The following is a 24,654-nucleotide window of genomic DNA, read 5'->3' as shown; positions in this document are numbered from 1 at the left end:
TTTACCTCGCAGCATATTGAAACTTTATATTCTGAAGGAGTCAGCTGGAGTTTCTTACTGATTTGCGCGGTTAGTGGGCTAACACCGGGGACGTGGAAATACTGGCTTCGTCGTTTGTGTGTTGGGTTATGGTAGCATCGGGTGTGGAAATAAGGCATGATCGCTGGTGTAAGCGAGTTGATCGGGGCGGGTACTATAGCACCTGGCGATAGGATAGAAAGGAATTTTACGTTGAATCCCCCAACCTCGTGTTGCCGGATCTGGCTACTGGTTCACCTGACCATTTGGCTCCTGAATACATATAGCTACTTCCTTCGTAGTTCTATCAATCAACTCGTGCTTCCTTACTTGTCAACTCTCTGACAGCTTTGTATTGGGGAAAAAGAAGCTGAAAGTCGGAGCTCGCACAGGTGGGTCAGATGCGAGTATATGCCGGGAGAGCGCGTTAGGGTGGCTTTACAGGGGATGTATAAAATATTTGGTGGAAGCAAGTAGGAAGTAACTAATTTAAAGCTACACTAAGATAGAGTAGACGTAGGTACCTAGGCGAGGTGTATTTTATATAGAGGAAATGTGGAAGGAAAAGACCAATCTAATGCTTCTGATAACTGTACAGTATATGTACTCAGAGCAGGGCACCTAGCGTTGCGACAGGAAAGATATACGAGGCAAAGATATACGGAGGAAAGGTAGATAGAAGAAGGGTATATTTCAGGGGAAGTGGCAATTGCGTATTGAGACATGAGTTGATTGATTGAGAATACGAGAAATATGGCTACATATATATGACCCAAGTCACGTGTAGCAGTAACCATATCCGCCAACAGTATATAAAGGAAAGGTAGATAGAGGAAAGGTTCGGCTGTTTCGTGGGCAGATGACAGAAAACTGGGAAACGGGTGAAAGGCTAGGAAACAAGGAAAAACAGGGAAAACAGGTGAGGGGGTCACATATGCGTTCGGAAAGTATACGTCCCAGTGAGGCGTTAGCGATACAGAGAATCTTGATCAAACTAGGGTCAATGAAAGCACTGTCTTATCGATATCCTGGCGCTCCACCCATTCTCCGTCCATTACTCCATGAATGTAGCACTCGCCAACGAGTTTCCATGACTCAGTGCCTCCGCCGCTCATCTCGTATGGCCGAAGAACAAATGGGACCTTCGCCCCTCCGACTATTGCCACGTGGTCTCCTTTCACCAAGTGCTCCGGACCCAGGCCCAGATGCTTTTGGTCGGCCGTGAACACCGTTCGGCGTTCCATTTGTGCCTGAGATATGGAGAGGAAATTGACCAAGTCCGATAGGGTTTTCTCGTTGTCAGTCTGTCGCTCCGTATCCCCGCATTCCACAACGTCATGAGGTGTGCACGATCCTGTGTACTGAGCTATGCCCCCGGCTGATATTTTGCCCTTCTGGCCATCTCTTCCCGCTAGATCCAAGGTCGAGGCTGTAGGGGCATCGTCTAAACGTGTTTCTTCCACCGAGCCGTCTGACAGTACGAACGGCTCCAGAGACTTCTCAAGGCTGGCATTCGTCTTGGAATGAAGACGCGCCCACTTGGAATCCGTTAGAAAATATTGATCGGCCAGTACTGTAGAGATAACGTCGCCAAGGCTAAAATACCTTATCGGCTCCGGGTTGCAAAAGCGGAACAGTGCTCTGAACCAATCTATCGCCTCTTGTGTTAAGGGATACTCTTCTGGCGGTATGCTCGGCGGAGCGGGATGCATGACCGCAGTAATCGGGCCGAGCACGATACCCCGTAGGTGTAGACGTTCAGGGTGATCTTTCGACCACATAACTTTGGGGGGCAGCAAAGATCCAGCAGCAAAGAATTTTTCACAGGACGGGAGATCCACATTCAGTGCTTTCGCACTCGCCAGTGTCTTGCCCAGCCGATTGAGCCAGTTCGGTACCCAGGAAGGAAGATTCAGGTGTACATGGGTGTCCTCTCTGCCCGGCGTACAATGAGCCAGTAGGTCCAATGACTTGTCTTTGATGATCAAGGCCCTCGCAACTTCCGTGAAGACGTTTTCGTCAGAATCAGCGTACAACTCGGGCCAGCGTATGCCAAGATCGTGCTCATCTGCTGCTAGGCCTTTCAGCGCGAATATGAAGTCCTTCTTTTTGGTTGCCTGAAACCCTTTGCCCCATTCCGGGCTGCTTGCTCTATTAAGCAAGACGCCCAGGGAAAGAGGTTGTTTTGCTGCATGTCGTCGGCGGCGATGGGTCATTTGGAACCAAGCTGAAGTCAGGAGGGTCGTCCTAAAACGATCATTGAGTACCATGGGCATTTTGTCCATGATGGCATCGCGCACCTTTCGGAGAGAGGCTGGAGTATGAGTGTCCTTTTGCAAAGCCATCGACATTCCCACACCACAGCATGCGACAGCCCAGAAAGCCGCCTGGAATTCCAGGTAACTGGCCATCCTATTGCCACAGATGAAAATGACATCGCGGGCAACGACGAACTCTTGAACGACCCAGATTCTGTGCCACCACTCCCGGGAGAGGAATTCCCGGAGAGGTGTCCAAGGGATGGTGCTGGTAGGATCATCCTTGACAACGATCTTGGCTAGGAGGTCCGCCAGTGCATTACTTTGGCAAGGCGCTGCTGTGTCGTCGATATCAATAGCGGACAGAAAGCGCTCCTGGACCCAATATAGGGGTGTTAGGTATTCATCCAGCGCAGAGTGCAGGAAACGTTCCCCTCCCGCATTCAATATCTTTTTACCCAACGCCGCCATTTGATCGAGCAGGAAGTCACTGTCGTCTCTTGAAGGTCCGAACCACGCCGCCACCATGTGCGCAGTCTCGTATACCGAAACCATTTGATCGATCTGCCAGCCTTTCTCCACCTCATCCTTCTGGTTGATACAAACGGCGTCAGCCCATAGCCACGAGCCCTGGAAGCATTCATACAGGCTGTTGAGGGCGTCGGCGAGGTTGCGCTGCGCTGCGAAGCGTACACCGTTAACCAGTATGTCTACGGTGCCATCCTCCAAGTTGCCCCACGTGTAAGAAAGTGCGACATAATGCAGTGGCTCCTCGAGGGTCGCGGCCATCAGGGTGCACTCCATTGGTGGTTGAGATAACTCTGGGATTGGGTCGCGACGGTCGATTCGCAGGAGTCGGATTTCCCGTCGCTTTCTTGAGAGTGGACTGTAGAGCTTTGTCGAAGTCATTATTGCAGGTGGCCAGAAGTTGAAGGTGAGGAGAATGGATGATAAAGGACGGATGGGTAAAGGTGCAGCCTGATGGGCAACTGCCAAGTGCTCGCCGAGCTTCAGCTCGCCAGCCACAGCCTCGCTGTCCTGCCAGGTGCAGAGCCACGGCGTCCCCCGCCAATGGTAGTGCATATATCCTCGCAAAAGCTCTTGAGCGCTGCATGAGCTCTCCGTGTAGCCGTGCCCGCCTCCCGACACCGCGGCCATTTGAGCATCACCGCACAATGGACTATGGGATCAGAAGTTTTATCGGCCGAAACGTTTTCGAAACCGCAAATCCGAATCGACACGGACTGGTGGTACCTTTGTTGTAGATCCCTCATCCTGAGCAGTACTTACTCCTCGCCCGAATCCTCTCCCCAAACACCCACAAGGCCCAAGCAGCCGGCAGTCCCAGCACAAAGCTCACACCCGCCAGCAACGTATTCCCCCATCCCCACTCAAGCGCATCGTACATCCTATCCGCAAAAAGCGGGAAGCTAAACCCCGCCATCGTCCTCAGAAACGCCGCCGCGCCCGCCGCACTCGCCGCATGCGTAGTATACGCATCAATAAGATAATTCTGCGCGCACTGAAAGATGACAATCAGCCCGCAAGCAAAAATCGCAGCGCCGACGTCCGGCACAATCCAGTGCGTGTGCGCCTGCACCGCCCAGCCGTACGTGAGCAAGCCGGCGGGGGAGAGCACGCCGCCGAGGAGCATGGGCGGGATGCGGTATTCGGGTTTTCCTTCGGCGGTGTTGTAGAGGGTTTTGAGGCGCGCGTAGAGCCAGTCTTGCAGGTGGCCTGTGAGGAAAAGGCCGATGAAGAAGCCGATGCCGAGGGAGAGGTAGTTCAGCGATGCGATGTGGACTTCCATGTCGTATTCGTCTTCCCATACCTCTGGGAAAGTAGACAGCCTGCACTTTTGTAAGCCACTCACTCGCTGCTTCCCTCCTATTTAGTCCCCAAGGGAACAAAAGACAACACTTACACCAAATACATAACCCCGTAAAAGAATGCGCGGTACACGCTAATCGAGATAATCGCCGGCTGCGTGAACAGCATGACAAACGGCCTCACGAGCGCCTTGCTCAGCATTTGGCCGACAGACTTCTGGTCGTGCTCGGTTTTCAAAGACATGTCGCCGGTCTTGTTGCGCAGCTTCTTGGCTTTTTGCCGCAGGAGGTACGGCCCGTAGGATTCGCTGAGGAAGAATATGGCGAGGGCTTGGATGGCGATGCTGAAGAGGGAGGTTGCCCAGAAGACCCAGCGCCAAGTAGTGAAGTGCGTGCAAAATGCGCCCGCTGTGGGAGGGCGTTAGTGGAAAGTAATGGAGGGAAGGGGGACGATGGGGCGTACCGATGGGTCCGATGGCGGGTCCGAGCCAGGTCATCAGGCCGTAGATGGCACTGCCTAGCCCGCGTTCTTCTTTCGTCCAGATATCTGCTAAGATACCTTGGCCGATCTAAAAGCACGATTAGCGACTTCGCTACGACAAGCCCGTAGAGGTGCATAGTGTGATGTGCTACTTACAGCCTGCGGCGCACTCCCACCCATGCCGCTCAAAAACCGGAATGCCAACATCTCATCCTTATTCCTGGCAAACCCACACAAGCCATTAAACACCAAAAACCACAGGTTACAAAGCTGCAGCACCTTCACTCTGCCAAAGACCTCGCTTAGCGGGCCGATAACGAAGGGCCCGACCGCGAAGCCCAGGAGGAAAATCGCCATGACGAACATTCGCATGAAGTCGGACTCGATGTCAAAATCGTCGGCGATGGTGTCGAGCGCGGGCGCGACCATGGTCGATGCGAGCGGCGAGATGAAGGTAAAGCACGAGACGAGCCAGGTGCCGATCCATTTTCGCGAGTAGCTCCAGTTGAGCGGGTTTTGGGGGTCGTTATCGCCGTCCCATGTTACCTGGAAGAAGTTAGAGTCTGTACAGAATGATGCTGTGAGTGAGTGGGCGCCGAGGCGGAAAAGCGACTCACGGTCCCACGAGTGGCTACTCACCAACGTCCCCTCATCACCCTTCTTCTCCAAATCCTCCAAGTCACTCTCCTTCAGCGCCTCCTCGCTATCGCCAGATCCTTTCGTTTCAGCCTGCGGACGCTGCGAAAAACGGTTTAGAATGTCTTCGATACTCCATTTCTGGAGCAAGCTCCTGTCGCCCGGCGATCTAGAATGCGCATTCCTCTCCTGCTCGAATTGCAACGGCGGGATGCGGTAGTCGCTATATGTTCTGAATTCCAGGGGAGGACTCATTGATGTGGTCGAACCGCAAACGGCGTTGTGAAAAGCGGACTGGGAAATACGCGATGCGATATGCGACCTGCAACGACTACGCGTGGAAAACCATTGCTTCATGTACGTTCGAGCCTTGCTGCCGACATGCTGCTAATTGCCGGATAAACCCACCAGCAAGGGAATTAGTTCAATGATGGAATTCGACGTTGCTGTGCCGCGTTCTGCAACGTCAAACGCGCGCCTATGACATCATACTTTAGGTTCCCCAACTATAGTTGCTGTGCCTTGCTTGTTGGCCACCAAAGCCATGCTACAACCCATGTCATGATTTTCCCATCCTAGCGCCGCGTAGCCCGTGGATCTGGGGGATCCTCGGCTAAGGCCCTTGCGGTAGCATGAGATTCGTCCGACCCCTTCATTCGTGTCACGTGACATGTCGATCATTTTCCCTCCGGGTTGGTTTTAGAACAAGGCTCGTGCCGATAACCGGGGGTGCAACTATCGGTGGAGCACACGACAGGTTTCTGCGTCAGGTTGCGGCTTGTGGACGTGCAGATCCAGGGTCGGGAGATGCTTGGTGATGCTTGGTGGGACAGCTTGGCAGGGTAACTGAGCCTTGTTCAGCCCTGGACGACGGGAATAGAAGGGTAACGTCATGTGCCAGGGGTCGCGGTTACTCACCGATACAGTGATCTACCAAGGTTCCTGATGAATGCAAGCGCGTAATCCCCGTCAAGCCGCCCTTCCAAGCGAAGCCCTGCAGAGCATATATCCAAGATCCAAGAATCCAGAATCTGGGATATATACTCCCACACATACTCGATAGGGCGACCTCGTCACCTGAATCCCAGATCAGTTGTATACCTACGACCAAACACGAAAACGAACTCACGAAGCCACAATGAAGCCAACATCCGTCCTCCTCGACCCGCGCAATGCGGCAACGACCCGATCCCCGGAAATACCAATGAACGTCCTCGTCGCACCCGCCGGATTTAAAGAAAGTCTCGAAGCTGAACAAGCAGCGCGCTACATCGAAGCCGGTATCCTGAAAGCAAACCCACACGCCAGCATCCGCAAAGTACCTCTCCACGACGGCGGCGAAGGCTTCTCGAAAGCGCTCGTTCAGCAGAGAGGCGGCACACTATACGAGATCTCTGTTACCGGACCTATTGGCGAGCCAGTCGATTCGTACTTTGGCATACTGCAGGATGGAAAGACGGCGGTGGTTGATATGGCGGCTGCGGCGGGATTGAGATTGGTGCCGAAGACGCACCGCGATCCGGCGAGTACGACAACGGTCGGTGTGGGGGAGCTGATGAAAGCAGCGATTGAAAAGGGATGCAAGAAGCTTATCGTGGGGTGTGGCGACTCAGGAACCAGCGATGGAGGAGCGGGGATGCTGCAGGCTCTCGGTGTGCGGCTGCTCGATGGCGCTGGGCGGGAGCTACCGAGGGGAGGGGGAGGTAAGGACATGCATAGACTCTCAAAGATCGATATGCAGGGCCTGCACCCCCGGTTGAGAAATGGCGAGGTGGACATCGAGGTCGTGTGTAACTTCAAGAACGTTCTTACTGGTCCCCGAGGCGTTGCGAGGATCTACGGTCCACAGAAGGGCGCTACACCCGAGCAAGTCGAGCTGCTTTCCGACGGCTTAGAGAAATACGGCAGGATAATCAGCGACCTCCTTGGAAAGGATATCACCACAGCACCAGGGAGCGGCGCCTCCGGTGGCCTTGGAGCCGGCCTGCTCCTCCTCCACGCCACCGTCAGAACCCGCTTCGAAGCCGTCATCGAGTATTTCAACATCCGCGACCTATTCGATGACTCAGACCTCCTCTTCACAGCCGAAGGCGGCCTCGACTCACAGACACCGCACGGTAAAATCACCGCCGAAGTAGCCAAGCGCGCGAGCGAAAAGGGCATCCGCGTTGTCGCTCTCGCAGGCACCATTGGCTCCGGCGCCGACGACTGCTACGAGTCCGGCATCGATGCGTTTTCGAGCATCCTAAAAGCGCCCGTGAGCTTGGATGAGGCGATTAAGAATACGGAGACGTTGCTGCGGGATTGTGCGGAGAACGCGATGCGGATGATAATGGTAGGTCAGTCGCTCAGTCCGAGCCCGAGTCCTTCGCCTAGTCCAGGTCCGGAGCGCCAGATGCGTGGGAAGAGCCCGGGGATTGGTCCTGCGCTCGAGAACTTGAGGATTGAAGAGAGGGATGTGGAGGCGTTGAAGCCGGGGCCGAAACGGAGTGTTACGCTTCCTTCGCAGCTGTTGCAGCCGGCTAATCACTTGACGACGCCTGTATAGTAATGTATTTTGATGGCGAACTGTTCGAATTGAACCCATTAGGCTACAAATAAGGTGCGAGGACTGTTTGAAGACGTACCTGAAGTTTGCGTGTGATTGCTCGCTATGGAGCTAGAATAATGTTAGCATTCTAGAGAACCATGTCTTACTGTTAAGCAAAGCCGCTACAAGTTGCAGTACCGAACACCCTCTAAGCTATTAGCAGCGGTAGCCACGGTTTGTATTACTCCTCGTGAAGGTCTTCAACTACCACCGTAGAATAGAAGCTGTACTGAAGGATCCATTATCCCAGACCTAGCATTTTCCCGCCTGGACATGAGTCAGAAGAGACCAGTGGAAAACAGGGCATTTCCACCAGGTCGAAAATGCTCCTAGACATCTCCAAACATCCAATCAACTCTATCGCCAATCCTGCAATTTAACTATCAGCGCTCGCCTACCACCACGCCAACTCCTCCCCTTTCTTCCACAACACCTCCTTCGCCAGGTCCCCATACACCTTCAGCCCCATAATCTCCTTGCCCTTAACCAATGCCATCTTCCCACACAACAGTTTCACAACCACCTCCCGCATATCTCGCGCATGCTCCGGCAGCCGCTCAAAAACGAACTGCACCGCCTCGGCAAACTCTCCAGTCTCCGAATGGCAGTGCGCACAGTCTCTGAATTTCTGGACGCACAGCTCCCGCAGCGTAGGGATGAGGTATTTGTCCGCGAGAGCGTACAGACCGACGTGGACGAGGAGATGTGAGGGCTCGTGGGATCCGACGTCGGGTACGCAGCTGGACTCGGGACGGAAGCCGTGGATGCAGGTCCCTACTCTGGTATGATTCTTTGGAAGGGTGATTGGTGCTGGTGTAGTTCGGCCCTGGAGAGTTGGAGCCACAGTAGCCAGGTCGTAGTCAAGCTGGTAGAAGAAGGAGATCATCAGCTTGACAAGGGCGGGATCGTCGCCTTGCAGAACAATCGATTTCTCCTCGGCTTCCTGCAGCATGCATACTTAGCGTTTCTTCTTGGGGGAAAGTGAGGCAGTTCACATTGGGGAAGTTTTCCGTGGATTCATACGTCGACCGAACTCACCTTTCCGAAGTCGATGGCCCTAGCGAAGTAGTCCGAAAGCGCGGTAATTATTAGCTTGTGGACTTTGTACTCGTCCGTTCCGCACTTGATAGTGAAGTCGGAGAACCTCGCATCGGTAAGGCGGCTACTGAGAGAGTGAGCTATGGGACGATTGAAGCAGGAGTAATCCATACCCTCCGAAGGACTCGAGGAGTTTAGACGTAGCATTTGCAGAAGGCATTCTGAAATATGTCCTCAACTGATTACAGCTAGCGAGGACAATGTTGAGTTGGTTCGAAATGGCGAGGTCTTGGAACGGGCGTGTAGTCGACATTGCGGTTGCTTATATGTCGGGATTCGTTCATGAAATAATTATGTATAGTCAGACACTGTACGCTATGGCCTGGCAGTCTTCGGGGGGTTCTGCCGAGCGCGTCAGGCTGGGTAACGGATAGCAGACCGCTCCCCGACGGTGAACGAATGATGAGTACTGCGAGACGTGAGATTGCGCTTGCTTGATTGGTCAAGCCTAGCGCAAACTTTCCTTTCACTCTATATTACTCTCATTCAGTCTCCACTGCGCCGTAAAGTCTTCACCCACAACACACAAACACTTCTCCATTCCCCCATACCTGTTGCCTTGCGCACTCGCTTCGCCATGTCGACGACAACGCAGCAAGATGTCCTGATGGAGGCGATCAAAAAGTGAGCGAGCTACCCGCGAGCCCGGCCTCACACTTGCGCTTCTACTGACACTCCCAGGCTATACCTCTCTGAGAAGCACTCTGATTTCAAGATCAAGTGCGGCGACGACGTGTACCCGGTCCACAAAGCGATCATCTGCCCGCGCTCCGATTTCTTCGACCGTGCGGCTCGGTTTGGAAAGGTATGTTTCGTGGGAAACACAGTAAAGTAGCAGGCGCTGACAAAGAGTGAAGGAAGCGACAGAAGGCCAGGTCGACCTGGTCGAAGATGAGCCGGAAATCGTGAAACTGATGATACAATACTTCTATGAGCTGGACTACCGTATCCCAGGCCTGCCAGATGAGCCGCCGTTGTCCGTACGCTTCCAATCGGAACACCCTATCAACGGGGCGGACCTTGATTGGCGCAGGTCGTTTGCGACGGGTCTCGCCAACCTCAACGAGGAAGCTATGGCGGCCGCCGTCAAAGTGACTCACAAGCACACCCACGGCGTAGCGGTGAGATTTGTAACGTCAAGAAAGGCCTACGTAAAGACTAATAGTGAGCAGTTATCCGGCCGAACCCACGTCCTAAACCCGTACACGTGTGGACACCGTTCTGGATTCGGGAAGGAGCTCAGAAACATCATTGATAATGAAGCGTCCACCCGGGGTACGCCGTGGAAGCCCATCGCCGCTCGTAATGCGCCTATCGTTCACGCCAAAATGTACGCCATAGCCGAACAATACCAAATTGAAGGCCTCAAAGAGCTCGCGGTCGACAAGTTCATCGCCGCTTCGGAAGACCACTTTACCAACGAAGGCTTCTATGACGCGATTGATATTGTGTATACGACCACGGTAGGGGAAGATCTCCGCCTGCGAGACGTGGTTGCCAAGTACATCTGCGACGACATCGAGGTATACGGCCTGCATTCACGGGCGGAGGAGAAGTTGCAGTCGGTTCCGGATCTTGCCTTCCGTGTCATGAAGATGCACTTTGGGCCGAAGGGGTGCGGCGTTGAGGGGCGTTCGTAGGTAACTGGGAGCAGCCAGAAATATCCATTCGGATAGGGTGGGGCTGTAATCGGTAGGGCCACCTTAGCATGCTAGGAGGCACTTGCGACCGGGCGATGTCCAATGGATAATAAGTGGTAGTGCGCGATATTAGGGTGCACAAAAGCTATGGCTCCTGTTGCCGAACCGGAATGCATTAGATGCGGCACTGGTACTCTTCCCGTCGGCGTCATTTCGAGCGATGACAATCGGTAGCGTGCGCAGTTTACGGACGTAAAGGCCCGTGCCACCGCTACTTCAAACCATTTTCAGCCTTATCAGCTAGCGGTACGATGTGTCTTCTAATAGTGTTGTCAGACTTGACGCGCATGTGTCCCGTGCCAGGAACGCCGAGCCGGAAAGATTTCGGGATGGGTACGTCGGGCCGCAGTTGCAAGCTCGTCGGGTTACCCAAGGTGGTGGTACAAGGCCGGTGAAGGACCGCTGACGTGTTGGCTGGATTAGGCCCCCGCATGGCCTCTGCCTTGTGACGTCGTGGAACCGTTGGATATATCGAATACTGCCACAGCCTCCAAAAGAGCCTCAAGTCGTCATAAGAGACGTAGAAGATGCTTCGATCCCTATCCGCGACTTCGAGCTCCGTTTTGTAGATTTTGCGGACCGTCTCTTGCGGAACTCCATGGTGTCTTGAATTTCTTGTAGGCGGCGACGGTGCTTCTTGGAGGAGACAGCAGATACATCGGCATTTTTTTCAATGAGGAATACGATGAAGTCCTCCTGATTTTTGTCCAGTGCATGGTCAAGGACTGAATGACCTGCCCGATCTTTTGCATTGATGTTTGCCGTGTAGGAGAGCAACACATGCGCCACTTGGATATAACCGAATTGCGCAGTGATGTGTAATGGAGTCCGTCCGCAGTCATCCTTCGTATTCGCCAGAGAGGAGCTCTCTGGACTCCGCTCTAGGATTCCTTTTATTGCCTGTGCTCCTTTCTCATCGCCTCTGCATGCCCTTATCTGGTAATGGAAGTCCACCCAGGCCTTATTATTCGGGGTTTCAGTATCTGAGAGCAGGCTGTCCGTTCGGTAGGTAGATAGAGGCGCGCTCGAGGTTGTGGAAGAGATGGAGTGCCGGGAATGTGCGGTGGCGGAAGACGTTCGACGAGTCGGAGCACCGATTTCGAATGCGGTCGATGCTACTGATAGTGTACGATTGAGCGGCCCAATCGTATCCGCCTCAGCGACGTGTTGTAGCCCGGCTTGATTAGCCATGACCTGTTGCTACGAGTCAGATATTGCTCCCACGCATACACACCAGGTAGCTTACTACGGGAAGGGCTTCCGATGTTCGACGATGGATGTCGGAGATGAGCTGCCTATTTCACGTAAGCGGCGTGGTTGAGTAGGTAAGATTCGGGCTGGACTTGCGTGTTCCAACAAAGCATTCCGTTTTTGATGTGTTCTCGATGGCGCTCAATATCCTGAATAGCCTCTTCGATGTCCCTCCTTGATCGGTCGGAGCGAATCTTCAGTACAATCTTTTGGAAAAAGGTCCGTGAATTTCGAGTAGCGAGGTCTGTCACCATCGCCTGAACTTGTTCAAGCCGGACCTTGCACTTCGCAAGTGAGTCGCGAACGAGTCGCGATGCGCCGTCCTCATGGAACGTTGCATTTCTCCACGTAGTATCCACGGCTTTGAGCCATTTCCGCAGATCGAGAAGAATGACTACGAGCTTTTGAATGAGAGCGTCGACTTCCTTGGCCTCCCTGATGAATATTGCTGTCTCTCTGATGATGGCTAGAGACACCGTCGTTAAGGTGACGATGCTGGAGACCGGTTCTGCCATAACGAAACTCTATATCGGTGCTATCGATCCAGATTGGCCTTGGAAATATCTGGGATGATCGATAGAAAGGACTTGTTGGAGACGGCAGGGTACAGGGCTGAGGTGGAGCCGGTGGGACTCAAGCTGCGGGTGCTGACTGCCCTTGCATGAACCATATAGGAAATGAAGGAGGCCGAGCGTTAGAGTGGCTGAGCGGAAGGTACGTGACCACCGTATGTCGCTAGCTTCCGTGTAACATACTAGTCGGAGCCCTCTAAATCCCCGTTGCCCGTCGTTCCCTCGGGGGGACTTATCGACCTCGTTTCGTAGTATCGCGCGCGGCAGGCTAAAGGACTCTTTACCAGTGCTGGCGTTGTTGCCAGGACCGGTACTCTCTGCTTCTGCGGGCCCCGGACCGTCTCATCAAGCAACTACGAGCTCTTCGCGGCCGACTTAGGCACCCTTCTCATGTGTTAAATGAGAAACAAAGACGGATGGCTGCGGCTTATTCTCGAGCATTGCCCAGATAAAGAGCAGGCAACGGGGTCGTGTACTTTTGCATGAGCTGCAAGCGACGCGAGGCGGGGAAGCTCGACCGATAAGAATCCGTGGCCTAAACCAGTCACGTGAGTCTTGCGTCCCGCTGCTGTGGGTTTCGATTTGTCTTTGCGGATGGCGCCACGTAGAAATTGAAGAAGCAATGGGTGGTGCCGATACGGCACGACTCAGCCTGCTTCATCGCCTTGTGTGACCCAGCTTGAATACGGTTGCGCCCGTCGTGCGGGGTCGAAGGCTTCGCGATGTGGAGGCGGAGGCGAAGGAGAACGTATGGCGCTCGCACTCAAACCGCGATAACTAGAGGGAACGCTTGAAAAATCGCAGGAGAAGCGGTGGGCTCGAAGAAAAAGAACGATCCGTTAGCGGTGAGTTAGAGCGGAGGATATCCAGTGTCGCCAATGTTGTGATGCAATCGCCGTGCTGCGCTGTGCCAAACGCCGTGTTCTGGCATTTTGGCAAACGGGGCGTCCAATGGCCTTGTGGTCACCACCACAGCCCCCGCCAAGGCCTCGCATTCTGGATGCAAGTGCGGTTTGTTACGAGAGCTAATGCAGATTGCTTTTTCTGCATGCCCATCGTCCCGTGTACGGTTTTCGGCTGCGCTAGCCCGATGCAGATAGACTTGGAGAAAGCCTGAGGGGAGCCTTGATTCAGCCTCGCTTGTGTGATGGAAGGCTGTCGGGATATAATAGAGCCCTTGTACTTCGTCCAGACGCATAACGTCAGGTAGAACAGCTCTTATTGTTTGAGGTCAAGCGATGATGGATGAAGGAATGGCGAGCTCGAATGGCCCCGACAATAGAAACGAGGTCAGCATAAATGAAGCCTTGATGATGGGTACAAACTCACGATATTATCCAGAACAACCAAAACTCGTACCAGTCTCCTGTAAGAACACACCCTCTTGACGGAGATATATATCTTGAGAATACTGATCTACACATAGACACTTCGCCCCGTGACTCTCGGAGACCGTAGGCTGGTGGCCAACCCCAGCGAATCTGCTGGCCCTCGCCAGACGTGCGTTGGAGATATGATTCATGAACACAGACGGGCTGACTGGTGGCGTAGCATTGATAACCCTCTTCTCACGTTCGATGACACTGTCGTACGGTCTGACACCGGCAAGACGGAACTCGAGCAATACGTCCTAAGCTTCTCTCGCGAAGCCGATATCGACGACCGTTACGAATTACTCTTGTGTGGGGCGCGACTGGCACGAGACAAGCAGGAAGCTCTAGCCAGGTACGATAGTGAGCTCACTGCTCCAGAAAGGGTCTTGCTCGAGGAGGAATCCGATAAGAAGACTGGATTCTGGAAGCAATCGAAGTTCTTCCGCGCGACCATCATCACTGCCAGTCTGGCAGGTATGATCCAGGGTTGGACTCAGAGGTGAGAGGGCGCAATCTCCACTCCAATACCGGCTGACAAGTCCATTGTAGCGCCAACAATGGGACTATTAATGGAATGCCACAGGTGAGCGGCCCATGGTCGCACTTGAGAACTTCTCCTAATGGAATGTCAGGAGTTTGGACTTTGTATAACGAGCGGTGATGACTGCATCGGAAGAACCGCTGATCTCTGGACATTCGGTAGGTGTCGCCCCGATAACATAACTGCTGATCGTGCCTCGAAGGAAGTCGGGACCAGTGATTCCCGGCCGAGGTTCCGCAGATATGTGGCTGACTTGAGTATCCTTCTCTTGTAGGTATGTTGAATGCAATACCGCTACTCTCGGCGGCGGTATTTGGGACTACTCTTGCGGACCCTCTCCAAGAGAAATACCTGGGGAGACGAGGCAGCGTGATGGTCTCCTGCTGCATCACTATCGCATCGACCATAGGTGCTTCTGCTACCCATTCCGTCGCCCAGCTTGCGGCCTGTAGGCAAGTATTCCACTTACGAACCGCCTGCCTCAGCTCGATGTGCGTGGGTGCTTGCTTGAGGGACTACGTAAGTAGTGCTTCGCAACGCAGCAACGCAGAGTGAGATAAAGCGGTGCCAAAACACCCTTCGAAGAACTGTCCTGACTGCGTACCCCCACCTTTGCAGAGCAATCAATGGAATAGCCCTAGGCGCCAAGGCTTCAATCGGTGAGAGAGACACCCACGAGCTTCCTCAGGCCGTCGCTAATGCTGATTAGTTCCGATCTACTCAGCGGAGGTAATATACCTTGAACCATACCGTCGCTCGCTGACAGGCCATAGATCTCGCCAGAACATATTCGGGGTATGAACAAACGGGCGGGCTCATTGGCGATCACTGACGACCGCAGGCGAAATCCTAGCGAATTGGCAGCTCGCAGACGCATTGGGTAAGCATGTACCATTCCCGACTAGTGCTCCTTTTTGAACCGCCCCAAGGCATATTCTTCGCGTTCATGGTCAACCTGGTCATCGTGAGTTATGTCGATGATTCTTTCAAGAGCTGGAGAATTCTCACAAATACTGTCCTCATTCCAACGATACCGCTACTCACGATGATCTATCTCATGCCCGAGTCACCGCGCTATTTGATGAAGCATGGGCGATACCGAAAGGCATTAGAGTCCTTCACGATGATCCAGACAACGCCACTTTTAGCTAGCCGCGATTTCATGTACGCACACGCGCAGTTGGATTTCGAGAGTCGCTTATTGAGCGGCAAAGCGAATGAGCGGGGAAACCTCGCGGAACGAATCGCGGCGAGCAATGGTGATATTCCGGTAACGATCGCTAGCCGGTTAGGTGGAACCACCAGGGAGCATGATGAGATGTTGCAGATATCCATCTCGCCCGCACAGCCGGTCATGAGCGGAGCCCCAGGGAACGCCTCAAACGGAACGAATGTCGCGCGAACTGGAATCGGACAACAACGGCCCACAACCAGAACGCATCCAAGCCGCGGGAGAGACATCGAATTATCGAGCATCAGCCGATGCGGAAGCGATACCTCTAGTCTTGATATCGAACTGGCAGCTCTGCGAGTAAGGCGGAAAGAGAACCCTTACTTCTACCACATCGGTGTGACCGGCTACTTCAAACGCCTCCGCGAACTGTGGAGCAACAAGCGATGCCGACGAGCTCTGTTGAGTGCGTCGATCGCCATGATTACCCAGTACGTATGATCGGTGGCGTTGTTTGGCACAGCTTGGCCAGATTCTGCCCTCTACTCGTCCTACTCTTGTGCACACCGGGGTCCCTGCTAACGGCAACTATCTTTGTAGACAGATGACTGGCGTAAATACGATAGCTTTCTTGGGAACAGCGGTGTGGGAAAACTCATTGGCCTCGCCTGCATCCCCCAAGGTCACCGCCATTATTGGACTGTTCTTCGGCCTTGCAAACTACATCGGCGGGCTTCCAGCGGTACCAAACTCCGCGTACAAATAGGGTTGAAAGTGTGCTAACATGTGGACAGTAAGCAAAACCTTCTATTTGCGTAGTGTTGAGCACCTACGCTAGGGCTGCTTTAGAATAGCTTGCTGATTGTGCCACCACTTTTAGGTATTGGTTATCGGATAGAGTGGGTCGATCGATACTTCTGCTTCTGGGTCTTCCGAACATGGCCTGGTCGATGCTCCTATTCGCCCTGTTCTTTCTGATGCCGGAGAGTTCAGCGGCACGTGTTCCATTAGTCTCCGTCATGGCGATCGTTTTCACACTCTTCTATGCGCCAACTGCAGGGACATCTCCCTTCAGCATCTCCGCCGAGGTGAGCATGGTGGGGCTATTGACGGTAGAACAGTCCTACACAGCCTCGCTTCCTTGCCCCGGAATCCAAGAGCTCGACTGACGTGCATAGGTGTTCCCATTGGTTTCGCGCGAAGTAGGGATGGCCGTGTCTGTTGGAATAAACCTAGGTATGTAGATCGTGGTTTACGTGCCGGCATGTCTCGGCTTTTCATGTCCGGGAAGAGCTGCTCCTCAAGATCGGTAAACAGGCCGAGGGATGCCGGGGTCTGGGCTCATCTCCGAAATGAATGGGTCCGCTAATTTTCATTACACTTGCAGGTGGCGCCGGAATCCTTGTGCTCGTCTTCCCTATGCTGATGCACCGAATCGGCACCACAGGCGCTCTGTCAATCTTCGCTTTTTTGAACCTCGTGGCTTTCGTACTTGTTTTCGTCGCTGTTCCAGAGACTCGCCGGCGTACGTTAGAGGAGCTGCAATTCACGCACGATTTGAAGACGCGGTGGCATGTGGAGTATAGAGTGAGGTACATCCTCCAGGACCATCTAAAGAAGAACTGGTGGCGATATATCACCCGGAAGCCAGTGCGGCCGCCAATTCCATTCTACCGATGGGCGAGGATCACTCATGGCAATGGTGGTGACGAAAGTTGAGATGGAGCTTGGTTGAAAGGTGATTGTGGAGGTGAGGTTTGGGTTTTGCTCGGCCCAATTCGTTTCCAGGTTTTTCCGTCCGAATCACCCGCACTAGGCCCAATTTTGGCCTGTCATGGCCCACATTCGCAGATAGCAGGCCCAACAACTCTCTGGTATTTAATAATGTATCCTTTTGCGGGTATCCCTCCCAAATCAGCGGTCTCCACAGTCTCAACCCAGATGGTGGCGATGGAAAGGCCGATCGCCAGGAATAGCCTAGCGTGATGCTAGGCTATTTTCGTTGAGCTATTAATGCCACGTCAACACACACAACACGAACGCATCTCTTCTCCTCGCAACACCACGCTCAACTTCGTCCTTGGCGAGGCCTCCTTTCGAAGTAGTCAATGTATAGTGATATACGAGATCCACTTCGCGTTCCTCCCTCCAGCCTGGTGGCCTCCCAAGGTTTGGACTACAACTATTCTCCCGAATTCTTACCGTTCGGCAACAACCTTTATGGCCAGCATCTAGAGGGGATGCAGTGGATGCGATGGTCGCCAAAAATCTCGCAAACACCGCATGAACTCAGAGATTCGTATTCATAATATCGCAAAGTTCCTTGCCCGGATCGTTACGTCTGCTTTCATGTGCTAAATCGGCATCAGCGCCGAAGAAGACATGCCGGATAAATATCCTACTCGCTTAGGTACTGTTCCACGAGCGCTGTACTACCGTGAGTAGAAGAATACGAGTACGGAATCACGAATACGCCCTTGGTTGCCGTACTGGGTCTATGGAAATAACCCACGACTACGGAGCCGATTTCGTAAACCAGCGCGAAGGTCCGGGCGCGAACTCGAAGAACAGCATTGCAGCTGCTTCCGATATTCGGTTCTGGCATTGTCAGGCCATGGTCGCCCCTCTATCTGTTGGCCATTTCTACGCTCGAGGATAAATTGGACAGGATGCCACCCAGTTACACCGCTCGTCCCAGAGCTTTTCGGGATCCAAGACTCAAGAAACAAGCCATCAGCCTCCGCCATCATAATGCGTTTCGTCGCTATTCTGGCCATCGTTCCCCTCTTGGGTAGCGCCATCGCTACGCCCACCGCAAGAGTCTCTGAACTTTTCAAACGGGACTATGGGTGTGGCGTCCTGAGCAGCGATAACGGCGTCTGCAACTTCCAGTACATTATCAATTACCCTATCTACTCATAAAATGACACTAACAAGAGTTACAGTTGTCTTAATGACGTTACGAAACGCTGCGCCAATGGTAACGTTCTGAAGCCGTACAAAGGGGAATGTGGAGGCTTTATCAGCGCGTAAGTATCACGTACTCTAGTAGAACTGTGCCCGGCGGGATGCTGAAGTTGGCGTCTAGTGTATGCCAGTGCTATTATAACTCTAATTGCGACGGTTCCGGCGTCCGTTGTGGGGTCAGTAGCTGCGCTCCAGGCCCTACTTACTCTCCGCCCACATCTACTTTCACGTCCCCGTTCCCAGGCCACACTTAATATTGTATTGGGACGTGGTAAGCTTCCGTGTTATGGGGAAGTCACTCCATGCTGAAGAGAAGGCATCTGGACCAGCTTTGGAGCAATGATTATACACTTCAAGGAGAGGAAACCTTGCATATCTCGTACGGCAATCGATGTTTCCTCCGATCAACCTCCGCTATCTTTTCACTTCTTTCCTACTACACCTCGAAATTGCAATCAGGGTGGTGTGCCCTACTTTGTCTGCTCCAATACGCATCTGCGTCCCTTTGGGCAGCCCTCTGCTCGATTGCTCGCTGAATGAGCGCGGCCTTTCGCTGCGCAAATTTCAACTTCACCTCGTTTCACCAACCATTATTGCGTAGGTAAACGTCATAGGCAACTACCGCATACATCAGCCCTCTCATGATGCTCTCATGATCAGCACTAAGGACCTTCGGATGCCCGTAGCGGAAGCACGTGATTGGTCTTGGCGCCAAGCCCAGCCTTCCTCGCAGACGCGTTCCTGGCCTCTCTACTAAACACCATCTTACTATACCTTGTTTAGCTTCTTGGGGGAATCTGAGCTGACTCAGTTTTCCAAGGTTAATTGCTAATTGTTGCCTTTCCTTTGGTCCCACGCTCAAGCGACTCATAAATCACAAATGGTAAAGATGTAAAGAACATAATCGACATGTCCTTTAACCGTCAGAAAGCGAGCGTTGAGATACCGGATGCTACGAAGAGTCTCAAATAGATGTCGAGTTGGAAATATGTCTCAGACCACTGTGAAAGAGCAATCCATCCCAAAATCTTACTCAAAGCGTTGAATCCGAGATCTTGAAGCCTCCCGGACACAACTTTTGAAATACCTCCTCAGGGTCATACTTTGCGGCAACATCCTTCATCTTATTCACATTTTCAGCTCCGTAGCTAGCCAATGGCTGCTGACTCTTGTCCGCATAGTTCATGTATACCCATGGTAGAAGCCCGTTCTCGATGGAGCTAGCAAAGTCTCGGACAGACTCACCCCATTTCTGGAGCATCGGATACGCAGCCTTCTCTTGCTCGGCCGTCTTGATGACGATGATTGCAACCCACAGAACGCCATCTTCTGGTTGCCCTGTAACTCCCATGATATTCCCCCCGCGCTCTGCCGATCGCTTTCCGATGCACTTTGAAAATGGCTGGAACAGGCACTCAGTGAGGAAATTGCCTTCTGGAATTAGAGCCTTCAAGTCCTCCACCACCTGATTGTGAAGATCAGCCGCTTTGTTGAAAATGCGCACATCATTCTTGATGGTTAGGGTGTAGAAACAATTGCTATGCAGGTATCAGCACCGAGAGCTTCTTCTGAGGCTTCTATGGTTGGAGCTCACTAGTATCCATTCGGCACTGGGTCATACTCGGACACCAGCTCCCTGACTGTCGTCATTTTGCACATATCCATGACAGCCGGGATTGAGACCATCTTGTTGTATGCAGGGGCATTCTCCACAGCGCCCACCTGAATGAGGGCTTCGATGACAACGACATCCTTCTGCTCGGGCTATTGTGCGTCAGTACGGATCAAGTTTGAAGTCGTGTCCTTGAAGTTTGAACGAGCACCCAGTTCCCCAACTTAGACGAGAGGGCAAATATATATCAGCTGCAGACTCACTAATCTCATGTCAGCAGTAATAACGACAGCAAGAAAATGTTACTTACCCATGTATGCAATGAACAGAAGAATGTTGCTGTCAACCTCCTCGGGAACGTGAGGTGTGAAGTCTTCAAACGCCTGGAGTGCGTCACCGATGTATTCCTTGGAGAGAATCCTAAAGCCTCCCCAGATCTTCTCGCAGACGAAGGTCAGCATCTTGAAGTTGGTGACGATACCAAAGTTTCCAGACCCTCCCTTGAGAGCCATGAAGAGGTCTTTCTGAGAGTTGGTAGCATCAGCCGTGACGATGCTACCGTCTGCTAACACCACCTCAAAAGAAATGATGTTGTCGCAAGCAAGTCCTCGGCTACCAGTGAAGAAAGTCATGCCACCGCCAAGCAAAAGTCCACCTACTCCAACCTTCCCATTGCGACCGCCAGCTACAACTCGGCCATGTTTCTCCAACTCAGTATACACATCCTTCCAACGTGCGCCGGGTCCGATATCCACATTCCTCGTTTTCTCGTCGAACTTGGTCCAGTTCAGAAACTGGAGATCAATGGTCACGCCATCCTGGATGTTGTTGGCGCCAGCCCATTGCGTGTGACCTCCGCTTCGAACGGCGAACTTTTGACCCGACGCTACGAGAGTTTTGACAATGGTGGATACTTCGTTCGCGGTCGTGGGGCGAACTATGCAAGCAGGCTCGATTTGGGAGTACAAAGACCAGAAACTTTCCTGACGCTCTTTGTATTCATCATCACTCGGCAGCAGGATTTGGTTCTGCAGGCTCAATTCGGAGAAGATCTCGGCCGGGTTCTTTGTTGTCTTGTTGGCCATGATTGGGTATTCGCGACAACTTGAAATGAATGAGTCAGATGGACTGGTATAGGTGACTAGAGCTTCAATTCACTCTCTCCAAACAAAGGCAGCAATTCGTCTTCTGGTACTCAGTCAATGCTAGATAGAAGGTGGCAGCTCTTCAAAAGCGGCGCAGCTGTGCCAAGGGACTACGCCATAGTGCAACATGATGTTTTATAGCACCTTCGACAGCCGGTAATCCCGGAAGAACAAGCTGTTATCGACCTCAGAGTCAGCAGCCGATGATGCATCAGAGTTGGATCACCTTCCAGCTTTGCTGTACCATGCTGCGACGCATGGTTTGAAGGATCATATCCAAGACGGGGAATGTCGGCCATCATAGCCCGAATGCTGGACTCTCACAGGCACTTTCTAGCGACCTCGGTAACTATCACAACGCAAGACTTCTTGCTGACATAGAGGCAATCGAAACCTTGCAGTTATGCGTAAGCAGGTTCTTTTACTTTGGGACACAGCAATTAAAAATGAGGCGTAGTCGTAAGCCTTCCAAAGATGTTATCCAATCATTGCGAGATTAGTTTCGGGGGAACCTGTCACATCTGCTGTTATATGAGGGCATGGCATCCAATTGCACATCCCCAGGCCGGGATCGGGCTGACGTTGGCTGCCATCTTAGGAGGGGAAAGACGCGAGGTGGCGCCTGCGACACAATCGGTTCCATGGCACATGCAGGACCTCCCAGGCGTTTAGCAACAGCCCGTCACCGCTGCGTGCTTTCCGGAGTTCGCTCGGACAGATAATCTCATAAAGTTCTTTTAGCTGGCCAAACCGCCACAAACGTGTCAACCCATGCCGCATATATGTAAGGTTGCAATTTCTGAACCGCGTCCAGCGTACAGCACGAAAGTCCATTGTTTGGCATTCCACCGTAATAGCTCGCGCTTCCAACTTTCGTTTCTTAACCAAAACGCTGTGTTGTCCTGTCCCATCACTATACTTCGACCTAGCTTCCAATTCTCCGACACTGCAATCATGGGTGCTTTTTGGTCGCAGCTGCTACCTCCGCGTCCCGCCTTTACCGAGGCAAACACTCCAGCGCTCGATGGTAGAGTCTTTATCGTCACGGGTGGCAACGCGGGCATTGGATTAGAGCTTGTCAAGATGCTCTATGCTCGGGGTGGCTGCACTGTCTATATCGCGAGTCGCTCTTCCACGAGGATAGCCGCGGCGATCGCGGACCTGAAATCAACTGTCGATACAAACAAAACCCGACCTACAGAGCTGAAGAGCATCGTTGTCGATTTTGAAGATCTCACCACAATCTCCAAAGCTGTGTCTGAGTTCCTCAAGCAAGAATCACGATTGGATGTCCTGTGGAACAACGCCGGCCGCATGCAGGCTCCACCGGGGAGCACGACGGCCCAAGGCTACGAGGCTCATATGGGTACAAATTGCCTGGGCCCGCATCTGTTCACCAAGCTCCTACTTCCTTTGCTGCTCAAGACTGCGAAGATTGCGCCATCAAGCTCCGTGCGGGTGATCAATACCTCGTCTCAAATCGTCGATACGACGGCGCCTCCAGGCGGCTTGGTAATGGCGCACCAGGAGCCTGGAAAGCACATTCTTGACAAGAACTTGTCTTACGCCGAATCTAAGACTGGGAACTGGTTTCTGGCTTCGGAACTTGACAAGCGTACTCGCGGCGACGGCCTCGTTTGCGTGGTTCAAAACCCAGGGAACTTGGCCACCAAAGGGTGGGATCCGGTTTCTCTACTCGGAAAGCTCATGATAGCGCCCTTTTTGTATGATGCAAAGATGGGCGCATACACAGAGCTCTGGGCCGGATTGTGCGAGGAGGTGACGACTCAAGATGGGGGAAAGTATGGTGTGCCTTGGGGAAGGTGGCATCCAAGCCCTAGGAAGGACATCCTTGAAAGTCTGCAGTCTGAAGAAGAGGGCGGGACAGGTCTTGCGGCGGCTTTCTGGCTCTGGTGTGAAGAGCAAACCGCGCCATACGCTTTATAATATTCAAAGCAATGCGCATGCTGTTCGGTCAGTAATGACAGAAGCTGGGATTCAACGATGCTACCGGATATATATGGGCAATACTTCCAGAAAGCACTAGGTGTTCACCTTTTGCCATTGAAAAAAGACTATCACCAAAGACAACACGCTCCTTTGGTATAAATATATCGTCAAGAAACTCAATAATATCATGAGCAATCGTCCACAAGAGTATTTCCGCCTATTGGCCGACCATGTTTCTAGGAAATAGCTCGCAATCGTAGAGAGCACTGCTCGGGTTCGTTCGTCGCACAAAGCGCTGTCCCATAGATAGAAAGAGATGTCGGGCATTTCATGAGCTCAAATCTCCATACCAGAAGAGTAAACAGAATGCACATCTCTAAATATACCAGTCTTCTGCCATAACACCCTCGAGGGCCTAATCCGAAAGCTAACTGAGGCCCTGCTCTGGGGTCGAATTGCTCATTGTGGGTGCCTTCGTGATTTCCATCTCCGCGGACTCTGGGTATGAGAGAAATCTCGAGCCATGTAAATCTCCTGCTGTATCCATACTCGACGCCAGTGTGAGCGTTCGTACAATGCGAGTATTGCGCGTCGAGCACGAAGGTCTTCATAGCACTGATCGGGTGCCACCATTGTTTTAATTAGCCTCGCGCCTTCTCGGCGGTGGCAGCATCTTTGGTATGTCCCAGGCCAGCCCTAAGTGAGCATATCGATGCAAATGCAGCGACTCTTTTATGAACTTGTGCATCTCCATAAAAATGGGACGATTCTACGATGCCGACTTTGTTTCCTTTTCCGGCGAGGTTGTGGTTGACCCGCGCAAACCTTACAACAGTTCTCTTCCCCCTATTTTAGGGTTATCCCCCTAAGATAGAGCTCTACAACGGCGTAGAACAGGGTGTCCCAGTTTCTGAGAAATTGGACATATAGACAGTGGCATTCTTCATTTGGCATCTCGTACACTCTACACGTGGTCCTGGCTTTCTCGGGAGCGAACGAAGCTGGCTTGCGAATGGGTTTGCACTGAAACGTAGGGATTGAGAATGGAAGCCCCGATTACCCCTCGGAACTCGAACGAACAGTTTCGATGCCGTCTCACTATAGTCCCGAACTGGCCAACTTGATGTTTGAATGCCTGAAATGGAAGCCGAATGACAGGCCAAGCCTAGAGACGCTGCTTGGAAGGATTGAGAAGAACCTAGGGGAGTGGGATGTTTTGATAAGAAGCCGGAGGAGTTAGAGCGGGAGGCAAAGCAGAGTGACGAGGAGGTGCCCAAAGACTTTAGGATACGCTATCCAAAGCGAAACACCTTCGAGAGGGGAGAGCAGTTCGTTTCCTTCCCGAAGCGGCGCAAGACTGAAGAAACGGCTGTAGAGGAGAACGAGGCGAAGGCTGCAGTTGCACTTCCTCTATCTAAACTCACGAAGGACGAGATTGAATCCCAGTATAACGAAATCATCA

The 24,654-nt window shown here is 52.7% G+C and overlaps 10 protein-coding genes across 10 annotated transcripts; 5 read left to right on the top strand and 5 right to left on the bottom strand.

Annotated features, from left to right (window-relative positions):
* Window positions 1-1,007: 1,007 nt before the first annotated feature.
* BU26DRAFT_563307 (uncharacterized protein) lies at window positions 1,008-3,434 on the bottom strand (the record flags this gene model as incomplete). Its single annotated transcript, XM_033833151.1, has 1 exon — window positions 1,008-3,434. One exon carries the CDS (start codon window positions 3,432-3,434, stop codon window positions 1,008-1,010), a length of 2,427 nt encoding a protein of 808 aa, XP_033686369.1.
* Window positions 3,362-5,627, bottom strand: BU26DRAFT_518034 (MFS general substrate transporter). Its single transcript, XM_033828719.1, has 5 exons — window positions 5,226-5,627; window positions 4,743-5,132; window positions 4,569-4,674; window positions 4,201-4,513; window positions 3,362-4,126 (listed from the first exon to the last, which is right to left on the bottom strand). The coding sequence occupies exons 1-5, from the start codon at window positions 5,475-5,477 to the stop codon at window positions 3,547-3,549; spliced, it is 1,641 nt and encodes a 546-aa protein (XP_033686368.1). The 5' UTR covers window positions 5,478-5,627; the 3' UTR covers window positions 3,362-3,546.
* A 689-nt stretch (window positions 5,628-6,316) lies between these two features.
* BU26DRAFT_539725 (glycerate kinase) lies at window positions 6,317-7,770 on the top strand (the record flags this gene model as incomplete). The annotated part of the gene is made up of 2 exons (XM_033831521.1): window positions 6,317-7,573; window positions 7,604-7,770. Exons 1-2 carry the CDS (start codon window positions 6,361-6,363, stop codon window positions 7,768-7,770), a joined length of 1,380 nt encoding a protein of 459 aa, XP_033686367.1. The 5' UTR covers window positions 6,317-6,360.
* Window positions 7,771-8,206: 436 nt separating this feature from the next.
* On the bottom strand, window positions 8,207-9,070 carry BU26DRAFT_503887 (uncharacterized protein; the record flags this gene model as incomplete). The annotated part of the gene is made up of 3 exons (XM_033826724.1): window positions 8,207-8,755; window positions 8,851-8,974; window positions 9,024-9,070. The coding sequence occupies 3 exons, from the start codon at window positions 9,068-9,070 to the stop codon at window positions 8,207-8,209; spliced, it is 720 nt and encodes a 239-aa protein (XP_033686366.1).
* A 417-nt stretch (window positions 9,071-9,487) lies between these two features.
* Window positions 9,488-10,550, top strand: BU26DRAFT_563303 (uncharacterized protein; the record flags this gene model as incomplete). Its single annotated transcript, XM_033833150.1, has 4 exons — window positions 9,488-9,534; window positions 9,592-9,715; window positions 9,768-10,031; window positions 10,083-10,550. 4 exons carry the CDS (start codon window positions 9,488-9,490, stop codon window positions 10,548-10,550), a joined length of 903 nt encoding a protein of 300 aa, XP_033686365.1.
* A 280-nt stretch (window positions 10,551-10,830) lies between these two features.
* Window positions 10,831-12,829, bottom strand: BU26DRAFT_281463 (uncharacterized protein). Its single transcript, XM_033821514.1, has 3 exons — window positions 11,954-12,829; window positions 11,857-11,901; window positions 10,831-11,804 (listed from the first exon to the last, which is right to left on the bottom strand). The coding sequence occupies exons 1-3, from the start codon at window positions 12,374-12,376 to the stop codon at window positions 11,112-11,114; spliced, it is 1,161 nt and encodes a 386-aa protein (XP_033686364.1). The 5' UTR covers window positions 12,377-12,829; the 3' UTR covers window positions 10,831-11,111.
* Window positions 12,830-13,645: 816 nt separating this feature from the next.
* BU26DRAFT_603794 (MFS general substrate transporter) lies at window positions 13,646-17,418 on the top strand. Its single transcript, XM_033835462.1, has 16 exons — window positions 13,646-13,722; window positions 13,775-13,801; window positions 13,860-13,933; window positions 13,985-14,305; window positions 14,356-14,389; window positions 14,439-14,505; window positions 14,622-14,799; window positions 14,966-15,006; window positions 15,057-15,076; window positions 15,121-15,142; window positions 15,189-15,227; window positions 15,277-16,009; window positions 16,119-16,260; window positions 16,400-16,606; window positions 16,697-16,754; window positions 16,906-17,418. Exons 1-16 carry the CDS (start codon window positions 13,672-13,674, stop codon window positions 17,235-17,237), a joined length of 2,346 nt encoding a protein of 781 aa, XP_033686363.1. The 5' UTR covers window positions 13,646-13,671; the 3' UTR covers window positions 17,238-17,418.
* An 851-nt stretch (window positions 17,419-18,269) lies between these two features.
* BU26DRAFT_563299 (uncharacterized protein) lies at window positions 18,270-18,551 on the top strand (the record flags this gene model as incomplete). The annotated part of the gene is made up of 2 exons (XM_033833149.1): window positions 18,270-18,409; window positions 18,464-18,551. 2 exons carry the CDS (start codon window positions 18,270-18,272, stop codon window positions 18,549-18,551), a joined length of 228 nt encoding a protein of 75 aa, XP_033686362.1.
* An 848-nt stretch (window positions 18,552-19,399) lies between these two features.
* BU26DRAFT_481964 (FAD-binding domain-containing protein) lies at window positions 19,400-21,182 on the bottom strand (the record flags this gene model as incomplete). Its single annotated transcript, XM_033825756.1, has 4 exons — window positions 19,400-20,023; window positions 20,080-20,240; window positions 20,361-20,364; window positions 20,404-21,182. 4 exons carry the CDS (start codon window positions 21,180-21,182, stop codon window positions 19,519-19,521), a joined length of 1,449 nt encoding a protein of 482 aa, XP_033686361.1. The 3' UTR covers window positions 19,400-19,518.
* Window positions 21,183-22,196: 1,014 nt separating this feature from the next.
* BU26DRAFT_481962 (NAD(P)-binding protein) lies at window positions 22,197-23,189 on the top strand (the record flags this gene model as incomplete). The annotated part of the gene is made up of 1 exon (XM_033825755.1): window positions 22,197-23,189. The coding sequence occupies one exon, from the start codon at window positions 22,197-22,199 to the stop codon at window positions 23,187-23,189; it is 993 nt and encodes a 330-aa protein (XP_033686360.1).
* Between the last annotated feature and the right edge of the window lie 1,465 nt (window positions 23,190-24,654).

The sequence above is a fragment of the Trematosphaeria pertusa genome, assembly GCF_010094035.1.
Source record: "Trematosphaeria pertusa strain CBS 122368 unplaced genomic scaffold BU26scaffold_5, whole genome shotgun sequence".
NCBI lineage: Eukaryota > Fungi > Ascomycota > Dothideomycetes > Pleosporales > Trematosphaeriaceae > Trematosphaeria > Trematosphaeria pertusa.
The sequence above is the reverse complement of the archived record's forward strand: the minus strand, read 5'-3'. Positions and strand labels throughout refer to the sequence as shown.